The following is a 23632-nucleotide window of genomic DNA, read 5'->3' as shown; positions in this document are numbered from 1 at the left end:
TAATGCGGGAAATGGCAATCAAGTTTGTGTGTGAGTATATGTGTATGTGTTGATATGTATATGTATGTATATGTACATGCATGAGCATGTATGTATATCTGGGGTGGCTCTTGTTTCACTTCTCTCCTAGCCAAAGTTGAATCATAAGCTTTCTGCCATATCAATGTTAAAACTATCACCTCTGCAACCAGCCCTTTCTGTCTGACAGGATGTTGCTCTCCTCTTTTTGTTCTGCAATTAGTATTTTAGCCATAGCTTTTGGTAGCTGTTTGCATGTGTTCCAGCCACTAAGGCCTGGACCTGTGGCACATGTCTGGCTGCTGCCACCCATAGTTTGTGTGGAGAGCCCAGCCACATGATTATTGGTTATGATACCTCCTCTCTTGAGAATTTAAAGTTTTGTAATTCTCTTACTTCTTTCATCCTTCATATAGCCTCTCCACCTTCAAGCGTTAGCTCCTAATTTTCTTTATCTTCTTTACCTTGTACTTTACCTTTTCTTTTAATCCAAGATGGCCTTTATTAGGTCATGTTTTTGCCCATGTGTCAGTTTCCATAAAAGGGCTAACAGATAGGCATAGAGTATGATGGATTACAGTTATTTTGATATTGCTTGATTATTAACAGCTACAGTAGATTTGACTTAAAGGGCAGGATAACAAGTCTATACCAGGGGATTGGACATCTCAGCCCTTTGACAGTCGGTCAGTTTGCGATTGAGGACCCCATTTTACAAGATTAATACCCGCAAGAGATGCATGCTATTATTCACTTGATCTACTCAGGTAACAATAAATAGACAGACTAATTGTATTTGGATGATTTTTTTCATAATAGAAAAACATGAACCATACATCTTACTGAGGGTGTGTTTTGGTAATATAAGAAGCATTTACATTTAGTGTAAGGTGTTCATAGATTACTCCACGTGGTTTATTTTGATTAGTGAGGAAATAATTTTTTTACAGCCGCAATTATGACTCAAGAACGTAGTGTGACAGTAGATATCGGAGAGAATGATAATCTACGAGAGAAGAAAATGATAAAGGTCTTGGGTCTCCCAATATCCAGCCTTCCACCTACACCACAGTTCATTGCATTGTCCTTAGCTGTCTTTGTCTTCTATCTCACGTATGGATATATGCTGGTAAGCAGTGTTGAAAGATAACATATTGGTAAGTTGTGATTTGTATTAAATCCACTTAGTTTATATCTCTTTTTAGTTGACATGAGATGAGATATATAGCTCAAGAAACAAGAAAAGCTGCTCATAAATTAAGACCTTTGCAACTGAAAGGTTAAAGAGAACTGAAAGATTCTGAGTGATTGCCAGTTAACTGTTATATCAAGTACCATATATCATTAGAAAAACACTTATAAAGCATTGTCTGGCCTTAAGGCTTAGATTGCATTGTCTTGCAATACAGCATAGAAAGTGCATACATTAGAAATATGGGAACCTCAGAAATACAAAAAAATTTGTTAGGATAAGATTCATTTATTTTAAGCATATTTCTATGTTTCTGTTCAGTTTAAAAGTGTAATGACATTGTGCATATAACTACTGGTAATAAAGTAAGAGAAAATAGGATGAAAGAAGTACACTACCATAGTGCCAAAGCAGCATAGGTCAAATGTACTTTAGTGCACAGGAAGTTCAAGTGTTTGAATGTATTTTGTTTAAGTTCACTCAGAAAAATGGAAAAACAAATTTAGCACTGACCAGACCCCAGGCATTCCTGATTTCTGATGAACCTAAATAAATAGTCTATTACTTGTTTAATTCAGAATTAACATTTACAAAGTTCAGGAGTGCATTCCTTTTTTATAGTCTGTATAAGTACTTTCATGAGCTGATTTTCTCGACTAAAAACAATCCCTGCCTGGTATCTTTTCTCATAATTTAGTGCGCAAGTTTGGCTTACCCCCTTATGCTCTGCCATATTTACTACTGTTTTGCACATATAATTTCTAACTATATTTTCTCATTTATCTTTGCCTTCTGTCATGCTTTTTTACATAGTGACCAATATGGCAATAGCAAAACATGCCCACATCATGGCCTTAATAGGTGAAGGGAAAACAGGGAAAGAAAAAGAATGAAGACATTACAGTTAACTGACTTCCTCAGATATTAGTAGACTTGACTCCCAAGGTAGAAAATGTATAGGAAAAGGGGATTATGAAAGAAGGAAAGGAGTTTGACATTTTCATTGTTGGAGGAAAACCATGGTACAGTATCATAATGATCAGTCTTAGTATGACTGGTCTCAGACAAAAACTCTGGGAAGCAGCTGTTAGTTGCAAGGAACAGATCAAAGCTTTAACAGCAGGGACACTTACAGAGTTTTATGAGGGAACCATGTTTTCTCAGTACATGCACCTGTTTCCTCAGCACATCTTGTGATAGCATTGCCAGTTATTGTACAGTTTCCTTTTATGCTCAATTGATGTTAAACTCTCTTATCATTTCTGCATGTCACAACCTTTCTCACTTTCAGGGATGTAGATATGAATTACAGTCTGAATAAGATAATGATATATAGATTTTTCATTATCATTTTATGGCCAGATATTTAAACTTACATTGTATCTATGGCAAAACCTAGCAATCCTTGTATTCTCATAAAGAATATATTGTATTCTTAAAAAATCAAAGATATGCTAGCAGAAATGTGAAGAATAGAATAATAAATCTTTTATCTATTTTTTGTTTTGCCATGGTGGTGTTGAAGTGAACATCTAGGGCAAGTTTTGAAATTTATGAATATATAAAGGAGTTAGAAAACAGAAATAAGTTAATCAATAACCAAATGAAGAAATTTTAGAACTTATACAAACTTTTCTATCTTTGTTTTATAAGATATTTGAAAGCCATTATAATTATGAGCTGCTTTCCCAACAGGTTGTCAAGTTATCTAGACTTGATAATTCAGGTGTCCTATTTTTCTGTCAGGAGAATTGGAATTTGTTCATATAACACAACTGAATTTTTTAAAGATATTTTCATTTTCCAGGATTTAGCTTCTTGATGTTCACCTATGTGACATTTCATCCTTTGTTCTGGGGTTATACATGTTATCCTTATTGTTTGTTGTCACTGGTTTCGGATATGTTCTTCAAGATGATAGTAAGGTTAGGTTAGGTTAATGTACCATTAATTTGGCTCTCCTTAATTTCCCTTTTGCAACCCTTTTTTATGTGTAAGTTCCATAATGACTCTTTTAGATGACTGAGGGACTGTAGTCCAGGCAGTGGGTAAGTGTAAGGCTGTCATTGGCCTGTTCTACCCTTAGCATGCCTGTCAGGCTTAGAATATGTTTTACTTACATTAATCAGCCATACATGGAAAAGCTTTGGGACTTCACTTTTACACCTAATCCATGATATTTCTTTGTCATGGACAAGTAATTTGACTCAAGTTAGAGGAGCCTGAAATGCAGATACTGCCATCTGGTTGTGGGCTTCAGGATCTTCCCTGTTTTGTCTACTTTGAAATATCTTAGGAACTGATAATCAATAAGGTTAGATGATTATAATGTTCCCAATCTTTTTTTATACTATACATGCTCTTCATCTATCTAGGTCATCACAGTGTCTCTTTAGGATGTATGAGTTAACACAGTACCTACAGCTCACTCTTGAGTAGTCTGAGATATGGGTGATGCTGTCTGCCTTACATTTGTAATTGCAGCTACCTGGTGAGTGATCAGAGTTATCTCTGCTTTTGATAATTTCATTACAAAATTCTAGTTGTGAACTGTGATACGGTTTGTTTTATTGTCCCTCTGTGTTTTATATGTATTAGGTCATTATATTAATTGCTTTTTAACTAATACTTTTTGTGCATATAAACTAAGAATACTTCTGCTTTGGTCACTGCATTTACATATCCCTAGGAATTGATCTTCACTTTGGAAGGGATGCAACCTCATGGCTGGTATTTGACTTTGGTGCAATTTGCTTGTTATGCAGCGTTTGCAGCTCTTCAAATCATTTTCTCTGGCAGCAGCATTACTAGAAAGTAAGTTTTTGATGCTAGTAGTTGAGTAGATGGATTAAGGAAATTTTTACATACATCAGAGTGATTAAAAGATATAGAGCTTCATAGAAAATGTATTAATGCAGGATGAATTATCCTAGAGATAGTTAAAAGCCTTGCATATATAGTAAAGCATGTTTCTTAGATTGCAGTAAATCATGAGTAATTGACTACAAGCTAGATTTTAGATCAGAGAAAGGTGCAGGAAAGTGAAAGAATATTTGTTTAGGAAATAGAACGAGTGACTTTCTGCTGTTTTTTGGTAAAATATGTTTGAGAAGGATTTATGCCTCTGCTATCAGAGAGTGATCTCTACTGGAACTGGAAAAGTAGTTGGAATAACCTCAATTTCATCAGTGAGCACTTAGGTTATGAATCAAAACATCTTTCTTGTGTTCTTTGGGAGCTAAACATAAAAAGCAAAGTTTACCAGATATCTGTTGATGTCTTAAGTACACTGCTGTTGTCACTGCAGGGTGTAGATATGCATGTAAATTTTGTGCATGAATAGTATTTTTTTGTTAATCTAATATTCCTTCTCCCAGTCCCTCATACTAAATTATCATTAGTGTAAATTTTTGGAAATTTGCTCTTGATATATGTTTTAGTCTTGTGCTCTTGCATTTTGTTTATCCAGCTGTCGTAGAATTACAGATTTTCTCTGTGGGAAGTAAGTTGATGCAAGGAACAACAATGAGTGTCAGGAAAATATTTTAGTGGCTCTATAAGTATTTTTGCAGCCGAGTGTCAGAAAAATTTACAAAAGGTGCAACCAGACAATTATATATATATATATATATATATATATATATATATATATATATATATATATATATATATATATATATATATATATATTTTTTATACTTTGTCGCTGTCTCCCGCGTTTGCGAGGTAGCGCAAGGAAACAGACGAAAGAAATGGCCCAACCCCCCCCCCATACACATGTATATACATACGTCCACACACGCAAATATACATACCTACACAGCTTTCCATGGTTTACCCCAGACGCTTCACATGCCTTGATTCAATCCACTGACAGCACGTCAACCCCGGTATACCACATCGCTCCAATTCACTCTATTCCTTGCCCTCCTTTCACCCTCCTGCATGTTCAGGCCCCGATCACACAAAATCTTTTTCACTCCATCTTTCCACCTCCAATTTGATCTCCCTCTTCTCCTCGTTCCCTCCACCTCCGACACATATATCCTCTTGGTCAATCTTTCCTCACTCATTCTCTCCATGTGCCCAGACCACTTCAAAACACCCTCTTCTGCTCTCTCAACCACGCTCTTTTTATTTCCACACATCTCTCTTACCCTTACATTACTTACTCAATCACACCACCTCACACCACACATTGTCCTCAAACATCTTATTTCCAGCACATCCATCCTCCTGCACACAACTCTATCCATAGCCCACGCCTCGCAACCATACAACATTGTTGGAACCACTATTCCTTCAAACATACCCATTTTTGCTTTCCAAGATAATGTTCTCGACTTCCACGCATTCTTCAAGGCTCCCAAAATTTTCGCCCCCTCCCCCACCCTATGATCCACTTCCGCTTCCATGGTTCCATCCACTGCCAGATCCACTCCCAGATATCTAAAACACTTTACTTCCTCCAGTTTTGCTCCATTCAAACTTACCTCCCAATTGACTTGACCCTCAACCCTACTGTACCTAATTACCTTGCTCTTATTCACATTTACTCTTAACTTTCTTCTTTCACACACTTACCAAACTCAGTCACCAGCTTCTGCAGTTTCTCACATGAATCAGCCACCAGCGCTGTATCATCAGCGAACAACAACAGACTCACTTCCCAAGCTCTCTCATCCCCAACAGACTTCATACTTGCCCCTGTTTCCAAAACTCTTGCATTCACCTCCCTAACAACTCCATCCATAAACAAATTAAACAACCACGGAGACATCAAACACCCCTGCCGCAAACCTACATTCACTGAGAACCAATCACTTTCCTCTCTTCCTACACGTACACATGCCTTACATCCTCGATAAAAACTTTTCACTGCTTCTAACAACTTGCCTCCCACACCATATATTCTTAATACCTTCCACAGAGCATCTCTATCAAATCTATCATATGCCTTCTCCAGATCCATAAATGCTACATACAAATCCATTTGCTTTTCTAAGTATTTCTCACATACATTCTTCAAAGCAAACACCTGATCCACACATCCTCTACCACTTCTGAAATCACACTGCTCTTCTCCAATCTGATGCTCTGTATATGCCTTCACCCTCTCAATCAATACCCTCCCATATAATTTACCAGGAATACTCAACAAACTTATACCTCTGTAATTTGAGCACTCACTCTTATCCCCTTTGCCTTTGTACAATGGCACTATGCCATATATATATATTCAGAGTTACTCAGATCTCTTCTCAGGCCCATGACAAAAACATAGATTTTGTACATATATATTTTTGAAAAATGTGTGGAAGGTGAGAATGTTATCTCATAGAGCAAAAATAGGTATGTTTGAAGGAATAGTGGTTCCAACAATGGTATATGGTTGCGACGCATGGGCTATAGATAGGGTTGTGTGGAGGTTGGATGTGTTGGAAATGAGATGTTTGAGGACAACATATGGTGTGAGGTGGTTTGATCCAGTAAGTAATGAAAGGGCAAGAGAGATAGATGTGTTGTAATAAAAAGAGTGTGGTTGAGAGAGCAGGAGATGGTGTTTTGAAATGGTTTGGTCACATCGAGAGAATGAGTGAGGAAAGACTGACCAAGAGGATGTATGTGTCAGAGGTGGAGGGAATGAGAAGTGGGAGACCAAATTGGAGGTGGAAAGGTGGAGTGAAAAGATTTTGAGTGATCAGGGCCTGAACATGCAGGAGGGTGAAAGGCCTTCCACACATTTTTCAATGCTCCCAGAACTTTCGCCCCTCCCTTACCCTATGATTCACTTCCGCTTCCATGGTTCCATCCACTGCCAAATCCACCCCCACATATCTAAAACACTTCACTTCCTCCAGTTTCTCTCCATTCAAACTTACCCCCCAATTGACTTGTCCCTCAACCCTACTGTACCTAATAACCTTGCTCTTATTCACATTTACTCTCAGCTTTCTTCTTTCACACACTTTACTAAACTAAGTCACCAGCTTCTGCAGTTTCTCACCCGTATCAACCACCAGTGCTGTATCATCAGCGACCAACAACTGACTCACTTCCCAAGCTCTCTCACCCACAACAGACTGCATACTTGCCCCTCTTTCCGAAACTCTTGCATTCACCTCCCAAACAACCCATCCATAAACAAATTAAACAACCATGGAGACATCATGCACCCCTGGTGCAAATCGACATTCATTGAGAACCAGTTACTTTCCTCTCTACCTACTCATACACATGCCTTACATCCTCGATAAAAACTTTTCACTGCTTCTAACAACTTGCCTCTCACACCATATATTCTTAATACCTTCCACAAAACATCTCTATCAACTCTATTATATGCCTTCTCCAGATCCATAAATGCTACATACAAATCCATTTGCTTTTCTAAGTATTTCTCACATACGTTCTTCAAAGCAAACACCTGATCCACACATCCTCTACCACTTCTGAAACCACACTGCTCTTCCCCAATCTGATGCTCTGTACATGCCTTCACCCTCTCAATCAATACCCTCCCATATGATTTCCCAGGAATACTCAACATACTTATACCTCTGTAATTTGAGCACTCACTTTTATCCCCTTTGCCCTTGTACAATGGCACTATGCAAGCATTCCGCCAATCCTCAGGCACCTCACCATGAGTCGGATATATGTAGATATTCCTATGAGTCCAAGGGGAAAATGAAACATAAGTTCCCAAGTGCACTTTCGGGTAACAATCACATCATCAGGGGAGACGCAAGAGAAATGTAACAGTCAGTTGATATACACTGAAGAGACGAAGCTAGGACGCCATTTGGTAAACTTGCGATTGTCCAAGACAGATAACGAGCATTCATAAACCTCTCATTTTACAGATTTTATCAACAATAAAATTATCTAATTTGTATAGACCATCACTAATATTAAGATTATAATTCTTTGTGTATTTGATAATAGAAGATTCAGTGATATTTCTCGTGGTAATAGAGTTAGTTAATAACTGAGATGGCATTACTCCAGTCAGTACAATGATCATAGTTTTAACATGATTAAACTAGGTATTGGATTCTTTTCCCATTCTTATACTATATTTATGTTGCTTAAGTATGACAGAAAGATCCTTACCTGTCTGCTCAACATAAAATTTATCACAATTTCCACATGGCACTTTATAGATGCATCCAGGAGAATTTTCTGGTGAATTCCTGATAAAGATATTCTTTAAAGTATTATTGTTGCTCAAGGCAACATTTACATTAAAGAATTTAAGCAACATGGGAAGTAAAGATAATTATTATTAAAAGGGAGAACTAAAAGATTCTTGGTGTCAATGGGAGATTTGGGCTCATCTCTATAAAATGATTTCTTTGCCCAAAATTGTGATCCTTTCCAACATATATGTAGATGTACATGTATGTGCATATATGTATGTATATGTGTACGTGAGTTGATGTGTCTTTCTTAATTTTTTTTGCGCTACCTCACTAATGCAAGAAACGGCAGTCAAGTATGATAGAAAAAGAAATGTTTGCTTGTGTTGATGAAATGGCCTTTATTAAGGTGTACATATGCCTGTGCTAACATGGAAAAATGCAACATAACATTGACCTTTGGAGCAGAAGCTCACTTATCACAGAATGTCTGCATCTCCACAGAAGTCATCTTCAAATACCCTTTTGACTCCATATAGAATTGCCAATCACTCCCACTAAACAAAATATCAATTGTTCTGGGCACATGTGTGAAGCACACATGGATTTCATTCCCCTTACCACGAACACCAACACAAAAGCAACAAATAACTAATTTTCTTCAGAACACTGACAGGTGCCAGATTTTAACAAGAAGAAGAATCCCTTAAAATTCTCTACAAACAATTCATCCTCTCCCTTATACTATGCCTTGCCTGCCTGGCCATCTACCCTGTTAAAATCAGATATAATAGAGCCTCAAACCAAACAAAACAGGGCACTCAGAACAATCACTGACTGCTTAGCTAACAAATACTAAAACCTGCACAATGAAACAAAGATTCTTCCAGTAGAATTCATCTTAAACTAGGCACTCAGGGTTTTTGCAACAGCACTATGCCCTTCCCTTCCATACCACTCCACAATTCACACTTTATACTTCAACAGTATATGTTTACAGATCCCTCACCTCCAACAAACACATCAGTGACAAAACATATATACACCAAAATGACCGCCCCAACTCAATCATAAACAACCCACACCAGACATGCACTTAGCTGAAACTGTACTTCCCAGGATATAGCTGAAACTGTACTTCCCAGACATGTCCAATTACAATTTCTCATCCCTGCTCTGGACACCACTCATCTCTACAACATTACAAATGCTGATTCAATGTCTCAAGATTCAGTTTTCATACTGAAGATAAGGAAGACTGACTTCTAAATTGTTATGCACACCTCACAGACATATCCACATCACTACGTGATGATCCCACTTGGTAGACATATCTGGCTTCCTTAGCACTGTGGGAGCTCCTTAGAAGGGGTTCCTATGATAGAAAGGTAAAGGTAATAGCAGAATTGTATTTCTAATTAATTCACTATATTGAATTCCATCTCTGTACCATCTTGTGATTAATCAGTGAATTCACTTTTTGCAGAATACCTTTGAAAACCTACATGATAATTGCTATGCTAACGGTTGGCACAATGGGGTTTTCAAATTCTTCTGTTGGATATCTGAATTACCCTACTCAGGTATGTAAGTAGTTCCAAAATACTGAAAAGATTGTATGTTATTGATGAAATGCAGCTTTTCTTACTGTAAATGTGAATTTGACATATGTTACATGTGTTTTATATATAGTGTTGTTTTATATATGGTTGTGGTTGACAGTGCTGAAGAGATTGTGCTGAAATGATCTGGACATCTGGAGAGAATGAATGAGGAGAGGTTGATAAAGAGGATATTTGTGTCATAATTGTAGGGGACAAGGAGAAGAGAGAGACCAAAGTTGGGATGGAAAGATGAAGTGAAAGAGTTTTAGTGCTCAGGGCCAGAACATGCAGGAAGGCGAAAAGCATGCATGGGATAGAGTAAATTGGAGCAGTGTGGTATATAGGTGATGTGCTGTCAGCGGACTGAACTACAGCATATGAAGCAGCCTGGGAAAAAACCATAGAAGGGTCTGTGGATAGGAGGCAGGTGGCTTTGATGCATTACACATGACAGCTAGAGAATAAATGTGAGCAAATGAGGGTTTTTTTGTGTGTGTTCCTGGTGCTACCTTGCTAATGTAGGAAATGATGAACAGATGTGAAAAATTATATACTTTCACACATAGTGTACACTCTGAGATTGCCAGATTTTGCTTGCATGAGTTTACAACATAAGTGAAGAATCACCTTTGGTGAGGCTGTATCATTGTCAGTTAGAAGAAAGTATAGTCTCGTTTAAGAACTTCTTGTTTTGAAGGAGTACTTCCTGTCCTTGTAACTGAATATAACACGGGCTTGGAGCTGCAGGAGTTCCTGGACAGGGGGTCTTTTGGTTTTATAATGATAATAACCTATCTCTATATTTATTATTATATTTTTTTTTATTTTGCTTTGTCGCTGTCTTCCGCGTTTGCAAGGTAGCGCAAGGAAACAGTCAGAAGAAATGGCCCAACCCACCCCCATACACATGTATATACATAAACGTCCACACACGCAAACATACACTCCCATACATCTCAGTGTACTCATATATAAACACACACACAGACACATACACATATACACATGCACACAACCCACACCGTTTGCCCCCATTCACCCCCATCGCCACCCCACCACACATGGAACAACATTCCCCTCCCCCCTCATGTGCACGAGGCAGCACTAGGAAAAGACAACAAAGGCCCCATTCGTTCACACTCAGTCTCTAGCTGTCATGCAATAATGCCCGAAACCACAGCTCCCTTTCCACATCCAGGCCCCACAGAACTTTCCATGGTTTACCCCAGATGCTTCACATGCCCCAATTCAATCCATTGACAGCACATTGACCCCGGTATACCACATCGATCCAATTCACTCTATTCCTTGCCCGCCTTTCACCCTCCTGCATGTTCAGGCCCCGATCACTCAAAATCTTCTTCACTCCATCTTTCCACCTCCAATTTGGTCTCCCACTTCTCCTCATTCCCTCCACCTCCGACACATATATCCTCTTGGTCAATCTTTCCTAACTCATTCTCTCCATGTGCCCAAACCATTTCAAAACACCCTCTTCTGCTCTCTCAACCACGCTCTTTTTATTTCCACACATCTCTCTTACCCTTACATTACTTACTCGATCAAACCACCTCACACCACATATTGTCCTCAAACATCTCATTTCCAGCACATCCACCCTCCTGCGCACAACTCTATCCATAGCCCACGCCTCGCAACCATACAACATTGTTGGAACCACTATTCCTTCAAACATACCCATTTTTGCTTTCGGAGATAATGTTCTCGACTTCCACACATTCTTCTATATTATCTTAGGGAATAGGGGAAAAGAATACTGCCCATGTATCTCCTGTCTTTCATTAAAGGCATCTAAGAGGGGCAGGAGCAGGAGGCTGCAAACTCTACTTCCTTGAATTATTACTTGCCAGAAATAGTAGTGGAAGAAGGAAATAAGAAAGGATTTTTCCTCAAAGTCTCAATTATCTATTTCTGATGATATCCCACTAAGGCAGGAAAAATTGTTAGAAGCAGTGAAAAGTTTTTATCGAGGATATAAGGCATATGTACGGGTAGGAAGAGAGGAAAGTAATTGGTTCTCAGTGAATGTTGGTTTGCAGCAGGGGTGCATGATGTCTCCATGGTTGTTTAACTTGTTTATGGATGGGGTTGATAGGGAGGTGAATGCAAGAGTTTTGGAAAGAGGGGCAAGTATGCAATTTGTTGTGGATGAGAGAGCTTGGGAAGTGAGTCAGCTGTTGTTTGCTGATGATACAGTGCTGGTGGCTGATTTGGGTGAGAAACTGCAGAAGCTGGTGACTTAGTTTGGTAAAGTGTGTGAAAGAAGAAAACTGAGAGTAAATGTGAATAAGAGCAAGGTTATTAGGTACAGTAGGGTTGAGGGACAAGTCAATTGGGAGGTAAGTTTGAATGGAGAAAAACTGGAGGAAGTGAAGTGTTTTAGATATCTGGGAGTGGATTTGGCAGCAGATTGAACCATGGAAATGGAGGTGAATGAGTGGGTGGGGGAGGGGGCGAAAGTTCTGGGAGTGTTGAAAAATGTGTGGAAGTCGAGAACGTTATCTTGGAAAGCAAAAATGGGTATGTTTGAAGGAATAGTGGTTCCAACAATGTTATATGGTTGCAAGGCATGGGCTGTGGATAGAGTTGTGTGGAGGAGGGTGGATGTGCTGGAAATGAGATGTTTGAGGACAATATGTGATGTGAGGTGGTTTGATCGAGTAAGTAATGAAAGGGTAAGAGAGATGTGTGGTAGTAAAAAGAGCGTGGTTGAGAGAGCAGAAGAGGGTGTTTTGAAATGGTTTGGTCACATGGAGAGAATGAGTGAGGAAAGATTGACAAAGAGGATAATGTGTCAGAGATGGAGGGAACGAGGAGAAGTGGGAGGCCAAATTTGGAGGTGGAAAGATGGAGTGAAAAAGATTTGAGTGATCGGGGCCTGAACATGCAGAAGAGTGAAAGGCGTGCAAGGAATAGAGTGAATTAGAACGATGTGGTATACTGGGGTCGATGTGCTGTCAATGGATTGAACCAGGGCATGTGAAGCATCTGGGGTAAACCATGGAAAGTTTTGTGGGGCCTGGATGTGGAAAGGGAGCTGTGTTTTCGGTGCATTATACATGACGGCTAGAGACTGAGTGTGAACGAATATGGCCTTTATCTTTTCCTAGCGCGACCTCGCGCACATGCGGGGGAGGGTGTTGTCATTTTATGTGTAGCGGGGTGGCGACGGGAATGAATAAGGGCAGACAGTATGAATTATGTACATGTGTATATATGTATATATCTGTGTGTGTAGATATATGTATACATTGAGATGGATGTGTATGTATGTACTTGTGTATGTGGGTGGGTTGGGCCATTCTTTCATCTGTTTCTTTGCGCTACCTCGCTAACGCAGGAGACAGTGACAAAGTATGATAAATGAATAGATAAATAAATATATATATATATATATATATATATATATATATATATATATATATATATATATATATATATATATATATATATATATATATATTTTTTTTTTTTTTTCTTTCTTTTTTTTTGCTTTGTCGCTGTCTCCCGCGTTTACGAGGTAGCGCAAGGAAACAGACGAAAGAAATGGCCCAACCCACCCCCATACACATGCCTTGATTCAATCCACTGACAGCACGTCAACTCCGGTATACCACATCGCTCCAATTCACTCTATTCTTTGCCCTCCTTTCACCCTCCTGCATGTTCAGGCCCCGATCACACAAAATCTTTTTCACTCCATCTTTCCACCTCCAATTTGGTCTCCCTCTTCTCCTCGTTCCCTCCACCTCCGACACATATATCCTCTTGGTCAATCTTTCCTCACTCATTCTCTCCATGTGACCAAACCATTTCAAAACACCCTCTTCTGCTCTCTCAACCACGCTCTTTTTATTTCCACACATCTCTCTTACCCTTACGTTACTTACTCGATCAAACCACCTCACACCACACATTGTCCTCAAACATCTCATTTCCAGCACATCCATCCTCCTGCGCACAACTCTATCCATAGTCCACGCCTCGCAACCATACAACATTGTTGGAACCACTATTCCTTCAAACATACCCATTTTTGCTTTCCGAGATAATGTTCTCGACTTCCACACATTCTTCAAGGCTCCCAGAATTTTCGCCCCCTCCCCCACCCTATGATCCACTTCCGCTTCCATGGTTCCATCCGCTGACAGATCCACTGCCAGATATCTAAAACACTTCACTTCCTCCAGTTTTGCTCCATTCAAACTCACCTCCCAATTGAATTGACCTTCAACCCTGCTGTACCTAATAATCTTGCTCTTATTCACATTTACTCTTAACTTTCTTCTTTCACACACTTTACCAAACTCAGTCACCAGCTTCTGCAGTTTCTCACATGAATCAGCCACCAGCGCTGTATCATCAGCGAACAACAACTGACTCACTTCCCAAGCTCTCTCATCCCCAACAGACTTCATACTTGCCCCTCTTTCCAAAACTCTTGCATTCACCTCCCTAACAACCCCATCCATAAACAAATTAAACAACCATGGAGACATCACACACCCCTGCCGCAAACCTACATTCACTGAGAACCAATCACTTTCCTCTCTTCCTACACGTACACATGCCTTACATCCTCGATAAAAACTTTTCACTGCTTCTAACAACTTGCCTCCCACACCATATATTCTTAATACCTTCCACAGAGCATCTCTATCAACTCTATCATATGCCTTCTCCAGATCCATAAATGCTACATACAAATCTATTTGCTTTTCTAAGTATTTCTCACATACATTCTTCAAAGCAAACACCTGATCCACACATCCTCTACCACTTCTGAAACCACACTGCTCTTCCCCAATCTGATGCTCTGTACATGCCTTCACCCTCTCAACCAATACCCTCCCATATAATTTGCCAGGAATACTCAACAAACTTATACCTCTGTAATTTGAGCACTCACTCTTATCCCCTTTGCCTTTGTACAATGGCACTATGCACGCATTCCGCCAATCCTCAGGCACCTCACCATGAGTCATACATACATTAAATAACCTTGCCAACCAGTCAACAATACAGTCACCCCCTTTTATATATATATATATATATATATATATATATATATATATATATATGTATATATATATATATATATTTTTTTTTTTTTTTTTTTGTCGCTGTCTCCCGCGACAAAAAAGACGACAAAATGACGAAAGAAATGGCCCAACCCACCCCCATACACATGTATATACATACATCCACACACGCAAATATACATACCTACACAGCTTTCCATGGTTTACTCCAGACGCTTCACATGCCCTGATTCAATCCACTGACAGCACGTCAACCCCGGTATACCACATCGATCCAATTCACTCTATTCCTTGCCCTCCTTTCACCCTCCTGCATGTTCAGGCCCCGATCACACAAAATCTTTTTCACTCCATCTTTCCACCTCCAATTTGGTCTCCCACTTCTCCTCGTTCCCTCCACCTCCGACACATATATCCTCTTGGTCAATCTTTCCTCACTCATTCTCTCCATGTGCCCAAACCATTTCAAAACACCCTCTTCTGCTCTCTCAACCACGCTCTTTTTATTTCCACACATCTCTCTTACCCTTACGTTACTTACTCGATCAAACCACCTCACACCACACATTGTCCTCAAACATCTCATTTCCAGCACATCCATCCTCCTGCACACAACTCTATCCATAGCCCACGCCTCGCAACCATACAACATTGTTGGAACCACTATTCCTTCAAACATACCCATTTTTGCTTTCCGAGATAATGTTCTCGACTTCCACACATTCTTCAAGGCTCCCAGGATTTTCGCCCCCTCCCCCACCCTATGATATATATTTGAATCACTTTTTCCATGTTTGTTTTATACTGCCCTCAGGTTATATTCAAATCCTGCAAGTTGATACCTGTGATGATTGGTTCAGTGCTGATCCTCGGGAAAAGATATTCATTTGCGGAAGTGGTAGCTTGTCTGTGCATGAGTATGGGATTAATCTGGTTTACTCTGGCAGACTCCACTGTACAGCCTAACTTTTCTTTCACTGGTGAGTTATTCTGTTTCTGCTGTTATTGTTCTTCAGTATATAATCAGTGTAATTGCTTAATTCATGAGAAGTTTGATGATTACTCATGGAATAGAGATTTACTTTGAATTCTCTCAGAATCAGATAATGTATCTCTTTTGTTATTGTATGTAGATATCATTGGTTACCTTCAAGATCCCACAGTCATTCCACATCTCATATTCCCTTGCACATATCCCAATTATTTTGTAGCCTTGGCAGTTTTGCACAACTTTATAGAAAGTTAGTTTATTTTTCCACCTGTTCAGGAAAAATAGCTGTTACTCCTTTTTCACTTACCTTCACATTTTCCCTCCACAACATTATCTTGTCTCTTTTCATTGATTGTTCTGATATCTGTCATGTCAGCAATTTGTTGTGTACCTATTTCTCTCAATCACTTATTATATATTATTCATTATTATTGATTTAGTTCCTTTAAGCACAGTAGGGAATGTCTGCAAATGTTTGTCCCTTTAAACACTTTGTTAGGATATAGAAATTATTCGTTGACTGTCATAATTATGTAATCTGGGGAAAATATATTCTCTCACAAGTCACCTTATTTTTTTATCCAAAGGTGTGGTATTGGTGAGTTTAGCACTATTATGTGATGCTCTTATTGGCAACATTCAGGAGGGAGCCATCAAAAAATATAGCGAAAGCACAACGCATGTGGTACTCTACTCATACGGCATTGGCTTCTTCTTCATCTTGATTGGTCTCTTGTTAACAAACCAGCTTTTGCCAGCATTCTCCTTTGCTACTCAGGTAAGATTTAAGACTTCATGATTGGAGTTTTGCTGTTATTGTTCTTCAGTATATAATCAGTGTAATTGCTTAATTCATGAGAAGTTTGATGATTACTCATGGAATAGAGATTTACTTTGAATTCTCTCTGAATCAGATAATGTGAGGATACTCCCTCAAAGGCCCAGTCCTCTGTTCTTAATGCTACCTCGCCAATGCGGGAAATGGTGAATAGTATGAAAGAAAAGAAAAGAAAGTGATTACTAGTTGTGTGTAACAAGGAGAGAGAAATCATGTATGTATGCACAAACATACCCCAGCCCAAATCAGATACCCATTTTAACAATGAGCCTGATGGCAGACTCTAGTGAGAAACTGCAGAAGTTGGTGACTGAGTTTGGAAGAGTGTACGAAAGGAGAAAGTTGAGAGTGAATGTGAATAAAAGCAAGGTTATTGAGTTCAGCAGGGTTGAGGGACAGGTTAGTTGGGGTGTGAGTTTAAATGGAGCAAAATTGGAGGAAGTGAAGTGTTTTATATACACGGGAGTGGACATGGCAGTGAATGGAACTATGGAAGCAGAAGTGAGACAAAGTGTTGGGGAAGGGGGAGAAGTTTCTGGGGTGCTGAAGAACGTATGGGGAGAGAGATTCTTATCTGGAAGGGCAGAAATGGGTATTTTTGAAGGAATAGTAGTCCCATGTGCTATATGGATGCAGGGCATAGGCTATAGATGGGCCTGTGTGTAGGAGGGTGGATGTGTTGGAAATGAAATGTTTAAGGATAGTATTTGGTGTGAGGTGGTTTGATCAAGTAAGTAATGAAAGGGTAAGAGAGATGTGTGGTAATAAGAAGAGTGTGGTTGAGAGAGCAGAAGAGGGCATGTTAAAATGGTTTGGACATAAGGAAAAAATGAGTGAGGATAGGTGGAGGGAACAAGCAGAACTGGGAGACCATATTGTGGATGGAAGGACTGAGTAAAAAAGATTTTGAGCAATCAGGGCCTGAATATGCAGTAGGGTGAAAGGCATGCTTAGGATAGAGCAAATTGGGACATTGTGGTATACGGGGGTCAACATGCTGTAAGTGGACTGAACCAGGGCTTGTACAAAGTCCAGGGTAAACCGTGGAAAAGTATGTGGGGCCTGGATGTAGATAAGGAGCTGTGGTTTCAGTGCATTACACATGACAGCTCGCTTATGGATGTGAGCGGATGTGGCCTTTCTTTGTTTCCTAGCACTACCTCACTGACGCAGGGGGTGGTGATGCCATTTCCTGTGGGGCAGGGTAGCACCAGCAATGGATGAAGGCAAGCAAGAATGAATATGTGCATGTGTGTATATATCTGTATATATCTCTAGCTGACATGTAATAATGCACCGAAAACCACAGCTCCCTTTCCACTTTCAGGCCCCACAGAACTTTCCATGGTTAACTCCAGACACTTCACATGCCCTGGTTCAATCCATTGACAGCACGTCGACCCCAGTACACCACATCATTCCAATTCACTCTCTTCCTTGCATGCCTTTCACCCTACTGCATGTTCAGGCCCCGATCACTCAAAATCTTTTTCACTCCATCTTTCCACCTCCAATTTGGTCTCCCAATTCTCCTCATTCCCTCCACCTCTGACACATATATCCTCTTGGTCAATCTTTCCTCACTCATGCACTCCATGTGACCAAACCATTTCAAAACACCCTCTTCTGCTCTCTCAACCACACTTTTTATTACCACACATCTCTCTTACCCTACTATTACTTACTCGATCAAACCACCTCACGCCACATACTGTCCTCAAACATCTCATTTCCAGCACGTCCACCCTCCTCCACACAACTCTATCTATAGCCCAAGCCTCGCAACCATATAACATTGTTGGAACCACTATTCCTTCAAACATACCCATTTTTGCTTTCCGAGATAATGTTCTCGACTTCCAAACATTCTTCAAGGCTCCCAGAATTTTCGCCCCCTCCCCCACCCTATGATTTACTTCCGCTTCCATGGTTCCATCCGCTGCCAGATCCACTCCCAGATATCTAAAACACTTTACTTCCTCCAGTTTTTCTCCATTCAAACTTACCTCCCAATTGACTTGACCCTCAACCCTACTGTACCTAATAACCTTGCTCTTATTCACATTTACTCTTAACTTTCTTCTTTCACACACTTTACCAAACTCAGTCACCAGCTTCTGCAGTTTCTTACATGAATCAGCCACCAGCGCTGTATCATCAGCGAACAACAACTGACTCCTTCCCAAGCTCTCTCATCCACAACAGACTGCATATTTGCCCCTCTTTCCAGAACTCTTGCATTCACCTCCCTAACAACCCCATCCATAAACAAATTAAACAACCATGGAGACATCACACACCCCTGCCGCAAACCTACATTCACTGAGAACCAATCACTTTCCTCTCTTCCTACACGTACACATGCCTTACATCCTCAATAAAAAACTTTTCACTGCTTCTAACAACTTGCCTCCCACACCATATATATATATATATATATATATATATATATATATATATATATATATATATATATATATATGGGAGCGGGTGGCTGGAAATCCTCCCCTCTCGTTTTTTTAATTTTCCAAAAGAAGGAACAGAGAAGGGGGCCAGGTGAGGATATTCCCTCAAAGGCCCAGTCCTCTGTTCTTAACGCTACCTTGCTAATGCGGGAAATGGCGAATAGTATGAAAGAAAGAAAAAAAGAATATATATATATATATTTTTTTTTTTTCTTTTTTCTTTCATACTATTCGCCATTTCCCACGTTAGCAAGGTAGCGTTAAGAACAGAGGACTGGGCCTCTGAGGGAATGTCCTCACCTGGCCTCGTTCTCTGTTCCTTCTTTTGGAAAATAAAAAAAAAACGAGAGGGGAGGATTTCCAGCCCCCCGCTCCCTCCCCTTTTAGTCGCCTTCTACGACACGCAGGGAATACGTGGGAAGTATTCTTTCTCCCCTATCCCCAGGGATATATATATATATATATATATATATATATATATATATATATATATATATATATATATATATATATATATTCTTTTTTTGGGGGGGGGAGGGGAGCAGGGGGCTGGAAATCCTCCCCTCCCATATTTAATTTTCCAAAAGAAGGAACAGAGAAGGGGGCCAAGTGAGGATATTCCCTCAAAGGCTCAGTCCTTTGTTCGTAACGCTACCTCGCTAAAGTGGGAAATGGTGAACAGTATAAAAAGAAAGAAAAATTTTTTTTTGCCACCTCGCTAATGCAGGAGAGAGCGATTAAGTGTAATGAATAATGAATAACATATGTATATATTTTTTGTTGTTCTATCATACTTAATTGCCATCTCCTGCATCAGCAAGGTAGTGCAAGGAAACAGACAAAAGAATGGCCCAACCCACCCACATACACATGTATATACATAAACGCCCACACATGCACATATACATACCTATGCATTTCAGCCTATACATACATATACATATACAGACATATACATTTATAGACATGTACATATTCATACTTGCTGCCTCGATCCATTCCCATCGCCACCATGCCACACATGAAATTGCATCCCCCTCCTTCCCTCCACCTCCGACACATATATCCTCTTTGTCAATCTTTCCTCACTCATTCTCTTCATATGTCCAAACCATTTCAACACACCCTCTTCTGCTCTCTCAACCACACTCTTTTTATTTTCACACATCTCTCTCACCCTTTAATTACCTACACAATCAAGCATAACTAAGCCTTGAGAATAAACTTGCTAATAGTTATTGTATACAGACAGACTTAAAGTTCAGGTAGAAGTTAACTTCACTGTAAGCTGCAGTGCGATTTCATCACTGTCCGACATAGAAGATAGTTTTGTTTCCTTTGTAACCTAGTCATTGTAATGTGCGGTACAATTTCATCATTGTCAGACATAGAAGATTGATTTGTTTCCTTTGTAACCTAGCCATTGTAAACTGCAGTGCAATTTCATCTGTTATACATAAATGATGTTTGTTTCCTTTATAATCTAGCCATCACACTAACCCTTTAATATGTTGCTCTCTAATAAATGCGTACAAGCAATGGTGTAGAAATTTAGGAGAAGGGTCATGTGATACAGATAAGTTGTCACATATCTCTTAATGCCAAGCATCTTCCTTATAGCAATTCCTTATATTGTATAATGACTGTTAAGGATTGCAAATTAGTTCGTGGCCGAGTCTGTTATGATATATAGTTTGAAATGTTATAAGGAGTTTATTAAAGTGCTCAGTTTGTTATAGCATATAGTATGAGATAAACAGAAAGTCTTGGAGCTTATGCATTTCAGCTTTCTGTGTTTTCTTTCTGAAAAGTGTTATATATTTGTTATTTCTTTTGAACAGTAGACATTAACAGATTTTTCCTTGCCAGTTTCCTTGGGAAGTGTATGGTCGTGCTGTGATGCTTTCTGCTGCTGGATTTTGTGGTGTGCAAGTTGTGTTGACCTTGGTAACACTTCATGGGGCCTTAGTTGCTGTCACCGTTACCACCTTCCGCAAGGCTCTTACCATATGCTTATCTTTTCTTCTTTTTAGTAAATCCTTCACTATACAGTAAGTATCTATTCTAAAATGCTGAATTTAATTGAAATGCAAAGACTTAGTAGATACTTTAAGCATATCATATTCATTAAAGTTTTATAAGGCTTCATGAAAATAAGTTTCATCTTAGATGCAGTAGAAAATACATGTGTTAATGATAAAATTGTATTTTAATTTGCATTGTTTTACTATTAGAATGGAAGTATTCATACTCGTTAATTTAATGGAAGATGAAAGTGAAATGTCACTTACATTGCAAACTGTACATTTAAGACAGCCGTTCATGAAACAGCGAAGATTATACATATTATTATAACTACAGTGATAACATTGTTTTAGCAGCTTTTCCAAGTATCTACTATGGAATGACTATTATCCCAAAAAAATGTGCTAAAGAGTGTAGATCTTTGTTAGTACAGGCAAATGATATTCATCAGTGTATAGAAGAATGGTACTTGATGTGAAGGTGGATGTTCTCAGCAGAAAATTTTCCAAATCCTAGTTTTAGGAATTTAATGATATTTTATGCTTTTCCAGGTTGTTCTCATACCTCTTTTTTTCTTTCGTCGTACATTTTGTCTGTATTGCCTCTTGTACAAAATTGTTTTTGTTTACCTTGAACCATGCTTTCCACTTGTTTATAGTACCTGATATTATCTGCAGTATATCTTACATGGCCATACCATCTTCATACTTTAAAGGATTTTCTCAGTGTATCTTTATAATTATTTTGTTACTCAAAATTTTTCATATTTTCGTTCTGTGTATCTCTTAATTTGAATTGTATTATGAAACTTATTAATCTGTACTGTTCTTATGTATAACCTCTCGGAATCTAGGAAAACTAAGGTTTTTAATTTTATAGTAGGGCTGAGAAAGTTTCTAGCAATCTTAACACAAATTCTTTCCATTCACCAATGTTCCTCCAAAAGAGTTTCCCTTTACTTTTCACATCAGCCCTACCACCATTATCCTTATTGATCACACTTGCAAATGCTTAAACTCATTGATTTTGTTTTTCGAAAAACAGAACCTTTCCCACACTCTCATTTGCTTTTAGTGTCGTTCTCCAAAGCAACTTGATATATGATATATTTTACTCACTCTTTTAATTGAGTTAAAAGCTTGACATTATGTGCATAGAGTATTATGGTGACTTCCATTCTATTCCATCATAGTTCAGCTGTTTGCTGCAGTGGCCTTTCCTCACTTATCTCACATAATGGCCTATACATACAGACATTGCATAACCATGGTGATATTACACAGCCTTGATGTCCTCCCACTTACCATATTAACTTCAGCATATTCCTTCTTTCAATCCATAATTACAAAGGGTTCCAAATAGCAACTGACCTTTGGGTCCTTTCAAGACTGCCTTAACAGAAATGCCAAAAGAGATAAGAAATATGGCACTCATTGTGGAGATGATAGGAAAGCGTATGGGTAATATAAGGAGAATGCCATGTAAACTTCATTAACTACTGTAGCACAAATAGTGTCATTCATGCCTTTGAAGGGAAGTATTCATCTAGCTTATTTGAATCATATGTTTGGTGGTGCTTTCAACTACTCGTGTTAAATTTTTTCATAGAATAATAGTCTTGATGAAAAAATAGTAATTTGTCTCATTTGAAATGAAGTACTTACCTACGAGTTCATACCTGTTACTGTAGATAAAAACAGGCTGATCTAGGCTTAGGTAGCTGCTTTAGTCAGAACTGATGAAGCCACTGATAATTTTCAATACCTATATGAAATCACTTTTAAACCCCTTGTGCTGTGAATAAATTGCCATAAAGCTGCTTTCCTGTGGAATGTGAATATTCAAGTACATAGTATGAAACCACAGAGAGGTCTTATGGGGCCTAGTACTTAGGGGCTGTGGTTATGGAGCATTATACATGACAGCTAGAGAATGGATGTGAGCAATTCTGCATTTGGAAAAATTAGAAAAAATGGAAAAGGTAATTGTTCCATATTTGCAACTTTTTCAGAAAGGCAAAACCAGAGTTTCCATGTCAGGCAATAGTATTTCTGAAAAGCATCATCTGATAGAAGGGAAATTTTATAAAAAGATGGAAATAAAGTATTTATTGTCTGATGCCTTCTTCAAGTGTAACATATTTCTTGTCTTCAATTGTAACATATTTCTTGCCCCACACACTGATAATAAATGAACTGCAAAAGGTGTGAAGAATATTAAGTTGCAGATTTAAAGGGATGCAAAGCAGGCATGTGATGTCAACTCTTGAGTACTTGTCAAAAACATTGTGTATT

General features: G+C 38.9%; 1 protein-coding gene across 5 annotated transcripts in view; it reads left to right on the top strand.

The window, feature by feature from the left end:
* Papst2 (PAPS transporter 2) overlaps nt 1-23632 on the top strand; it is a 114235-nt gene that overhangs the window by 72953 nt on the left and 17650 nt on the right. For all 5 annotated transcript variants that reach the window (XM_071695501.1, XM_071695500.1, XM_071695502.1 and 2 more), the window contains exons 2-7: nt 969-1147; nt 3900-4024; nt 9839-9935; nt 15834-15999; nt 16598-16788; nt 21183-21364. In XM_071695501.1, coding sequence (XP_071551602.1) covers nt 977-1147; nt 3900-4024; nt 9839-9935; nt 15834-15999; nt 16598-16788; nt 21183-21364 — 932 coding nt within the window. In that variant the 5' untranslated portion in view covers nt 969-976. The remainder of the gene's footprint in view (nt 1-968; nt 1148-3899; nt 4025-9838; nt 9936-15833; nt 16000-16597; nt 16789-21182; nt 21365-23632) is intronic.

The sequence above is a fragment of the Panulirus ornatus genome, chromosome 58 (genome assembly GCF_036320965.1).
Source record: "Panulirus ornatus isolate Po-2019 chromosome 58, ASM3632096v1, whole genome shotgun sequence".
In the NCBI taxonomy this organism is placed as follows: domain Eukaryota; kingdom Metazoa; phylum Arthropoda; class Malacostraca; order Decapoda; family Palinuridae; genus Panulirus; species Panulirus ornatus.
Note: the sequence above shows the minus strand (reverse complement) of the source record. Positions and strands in the feature narration are given on the sequence as shown.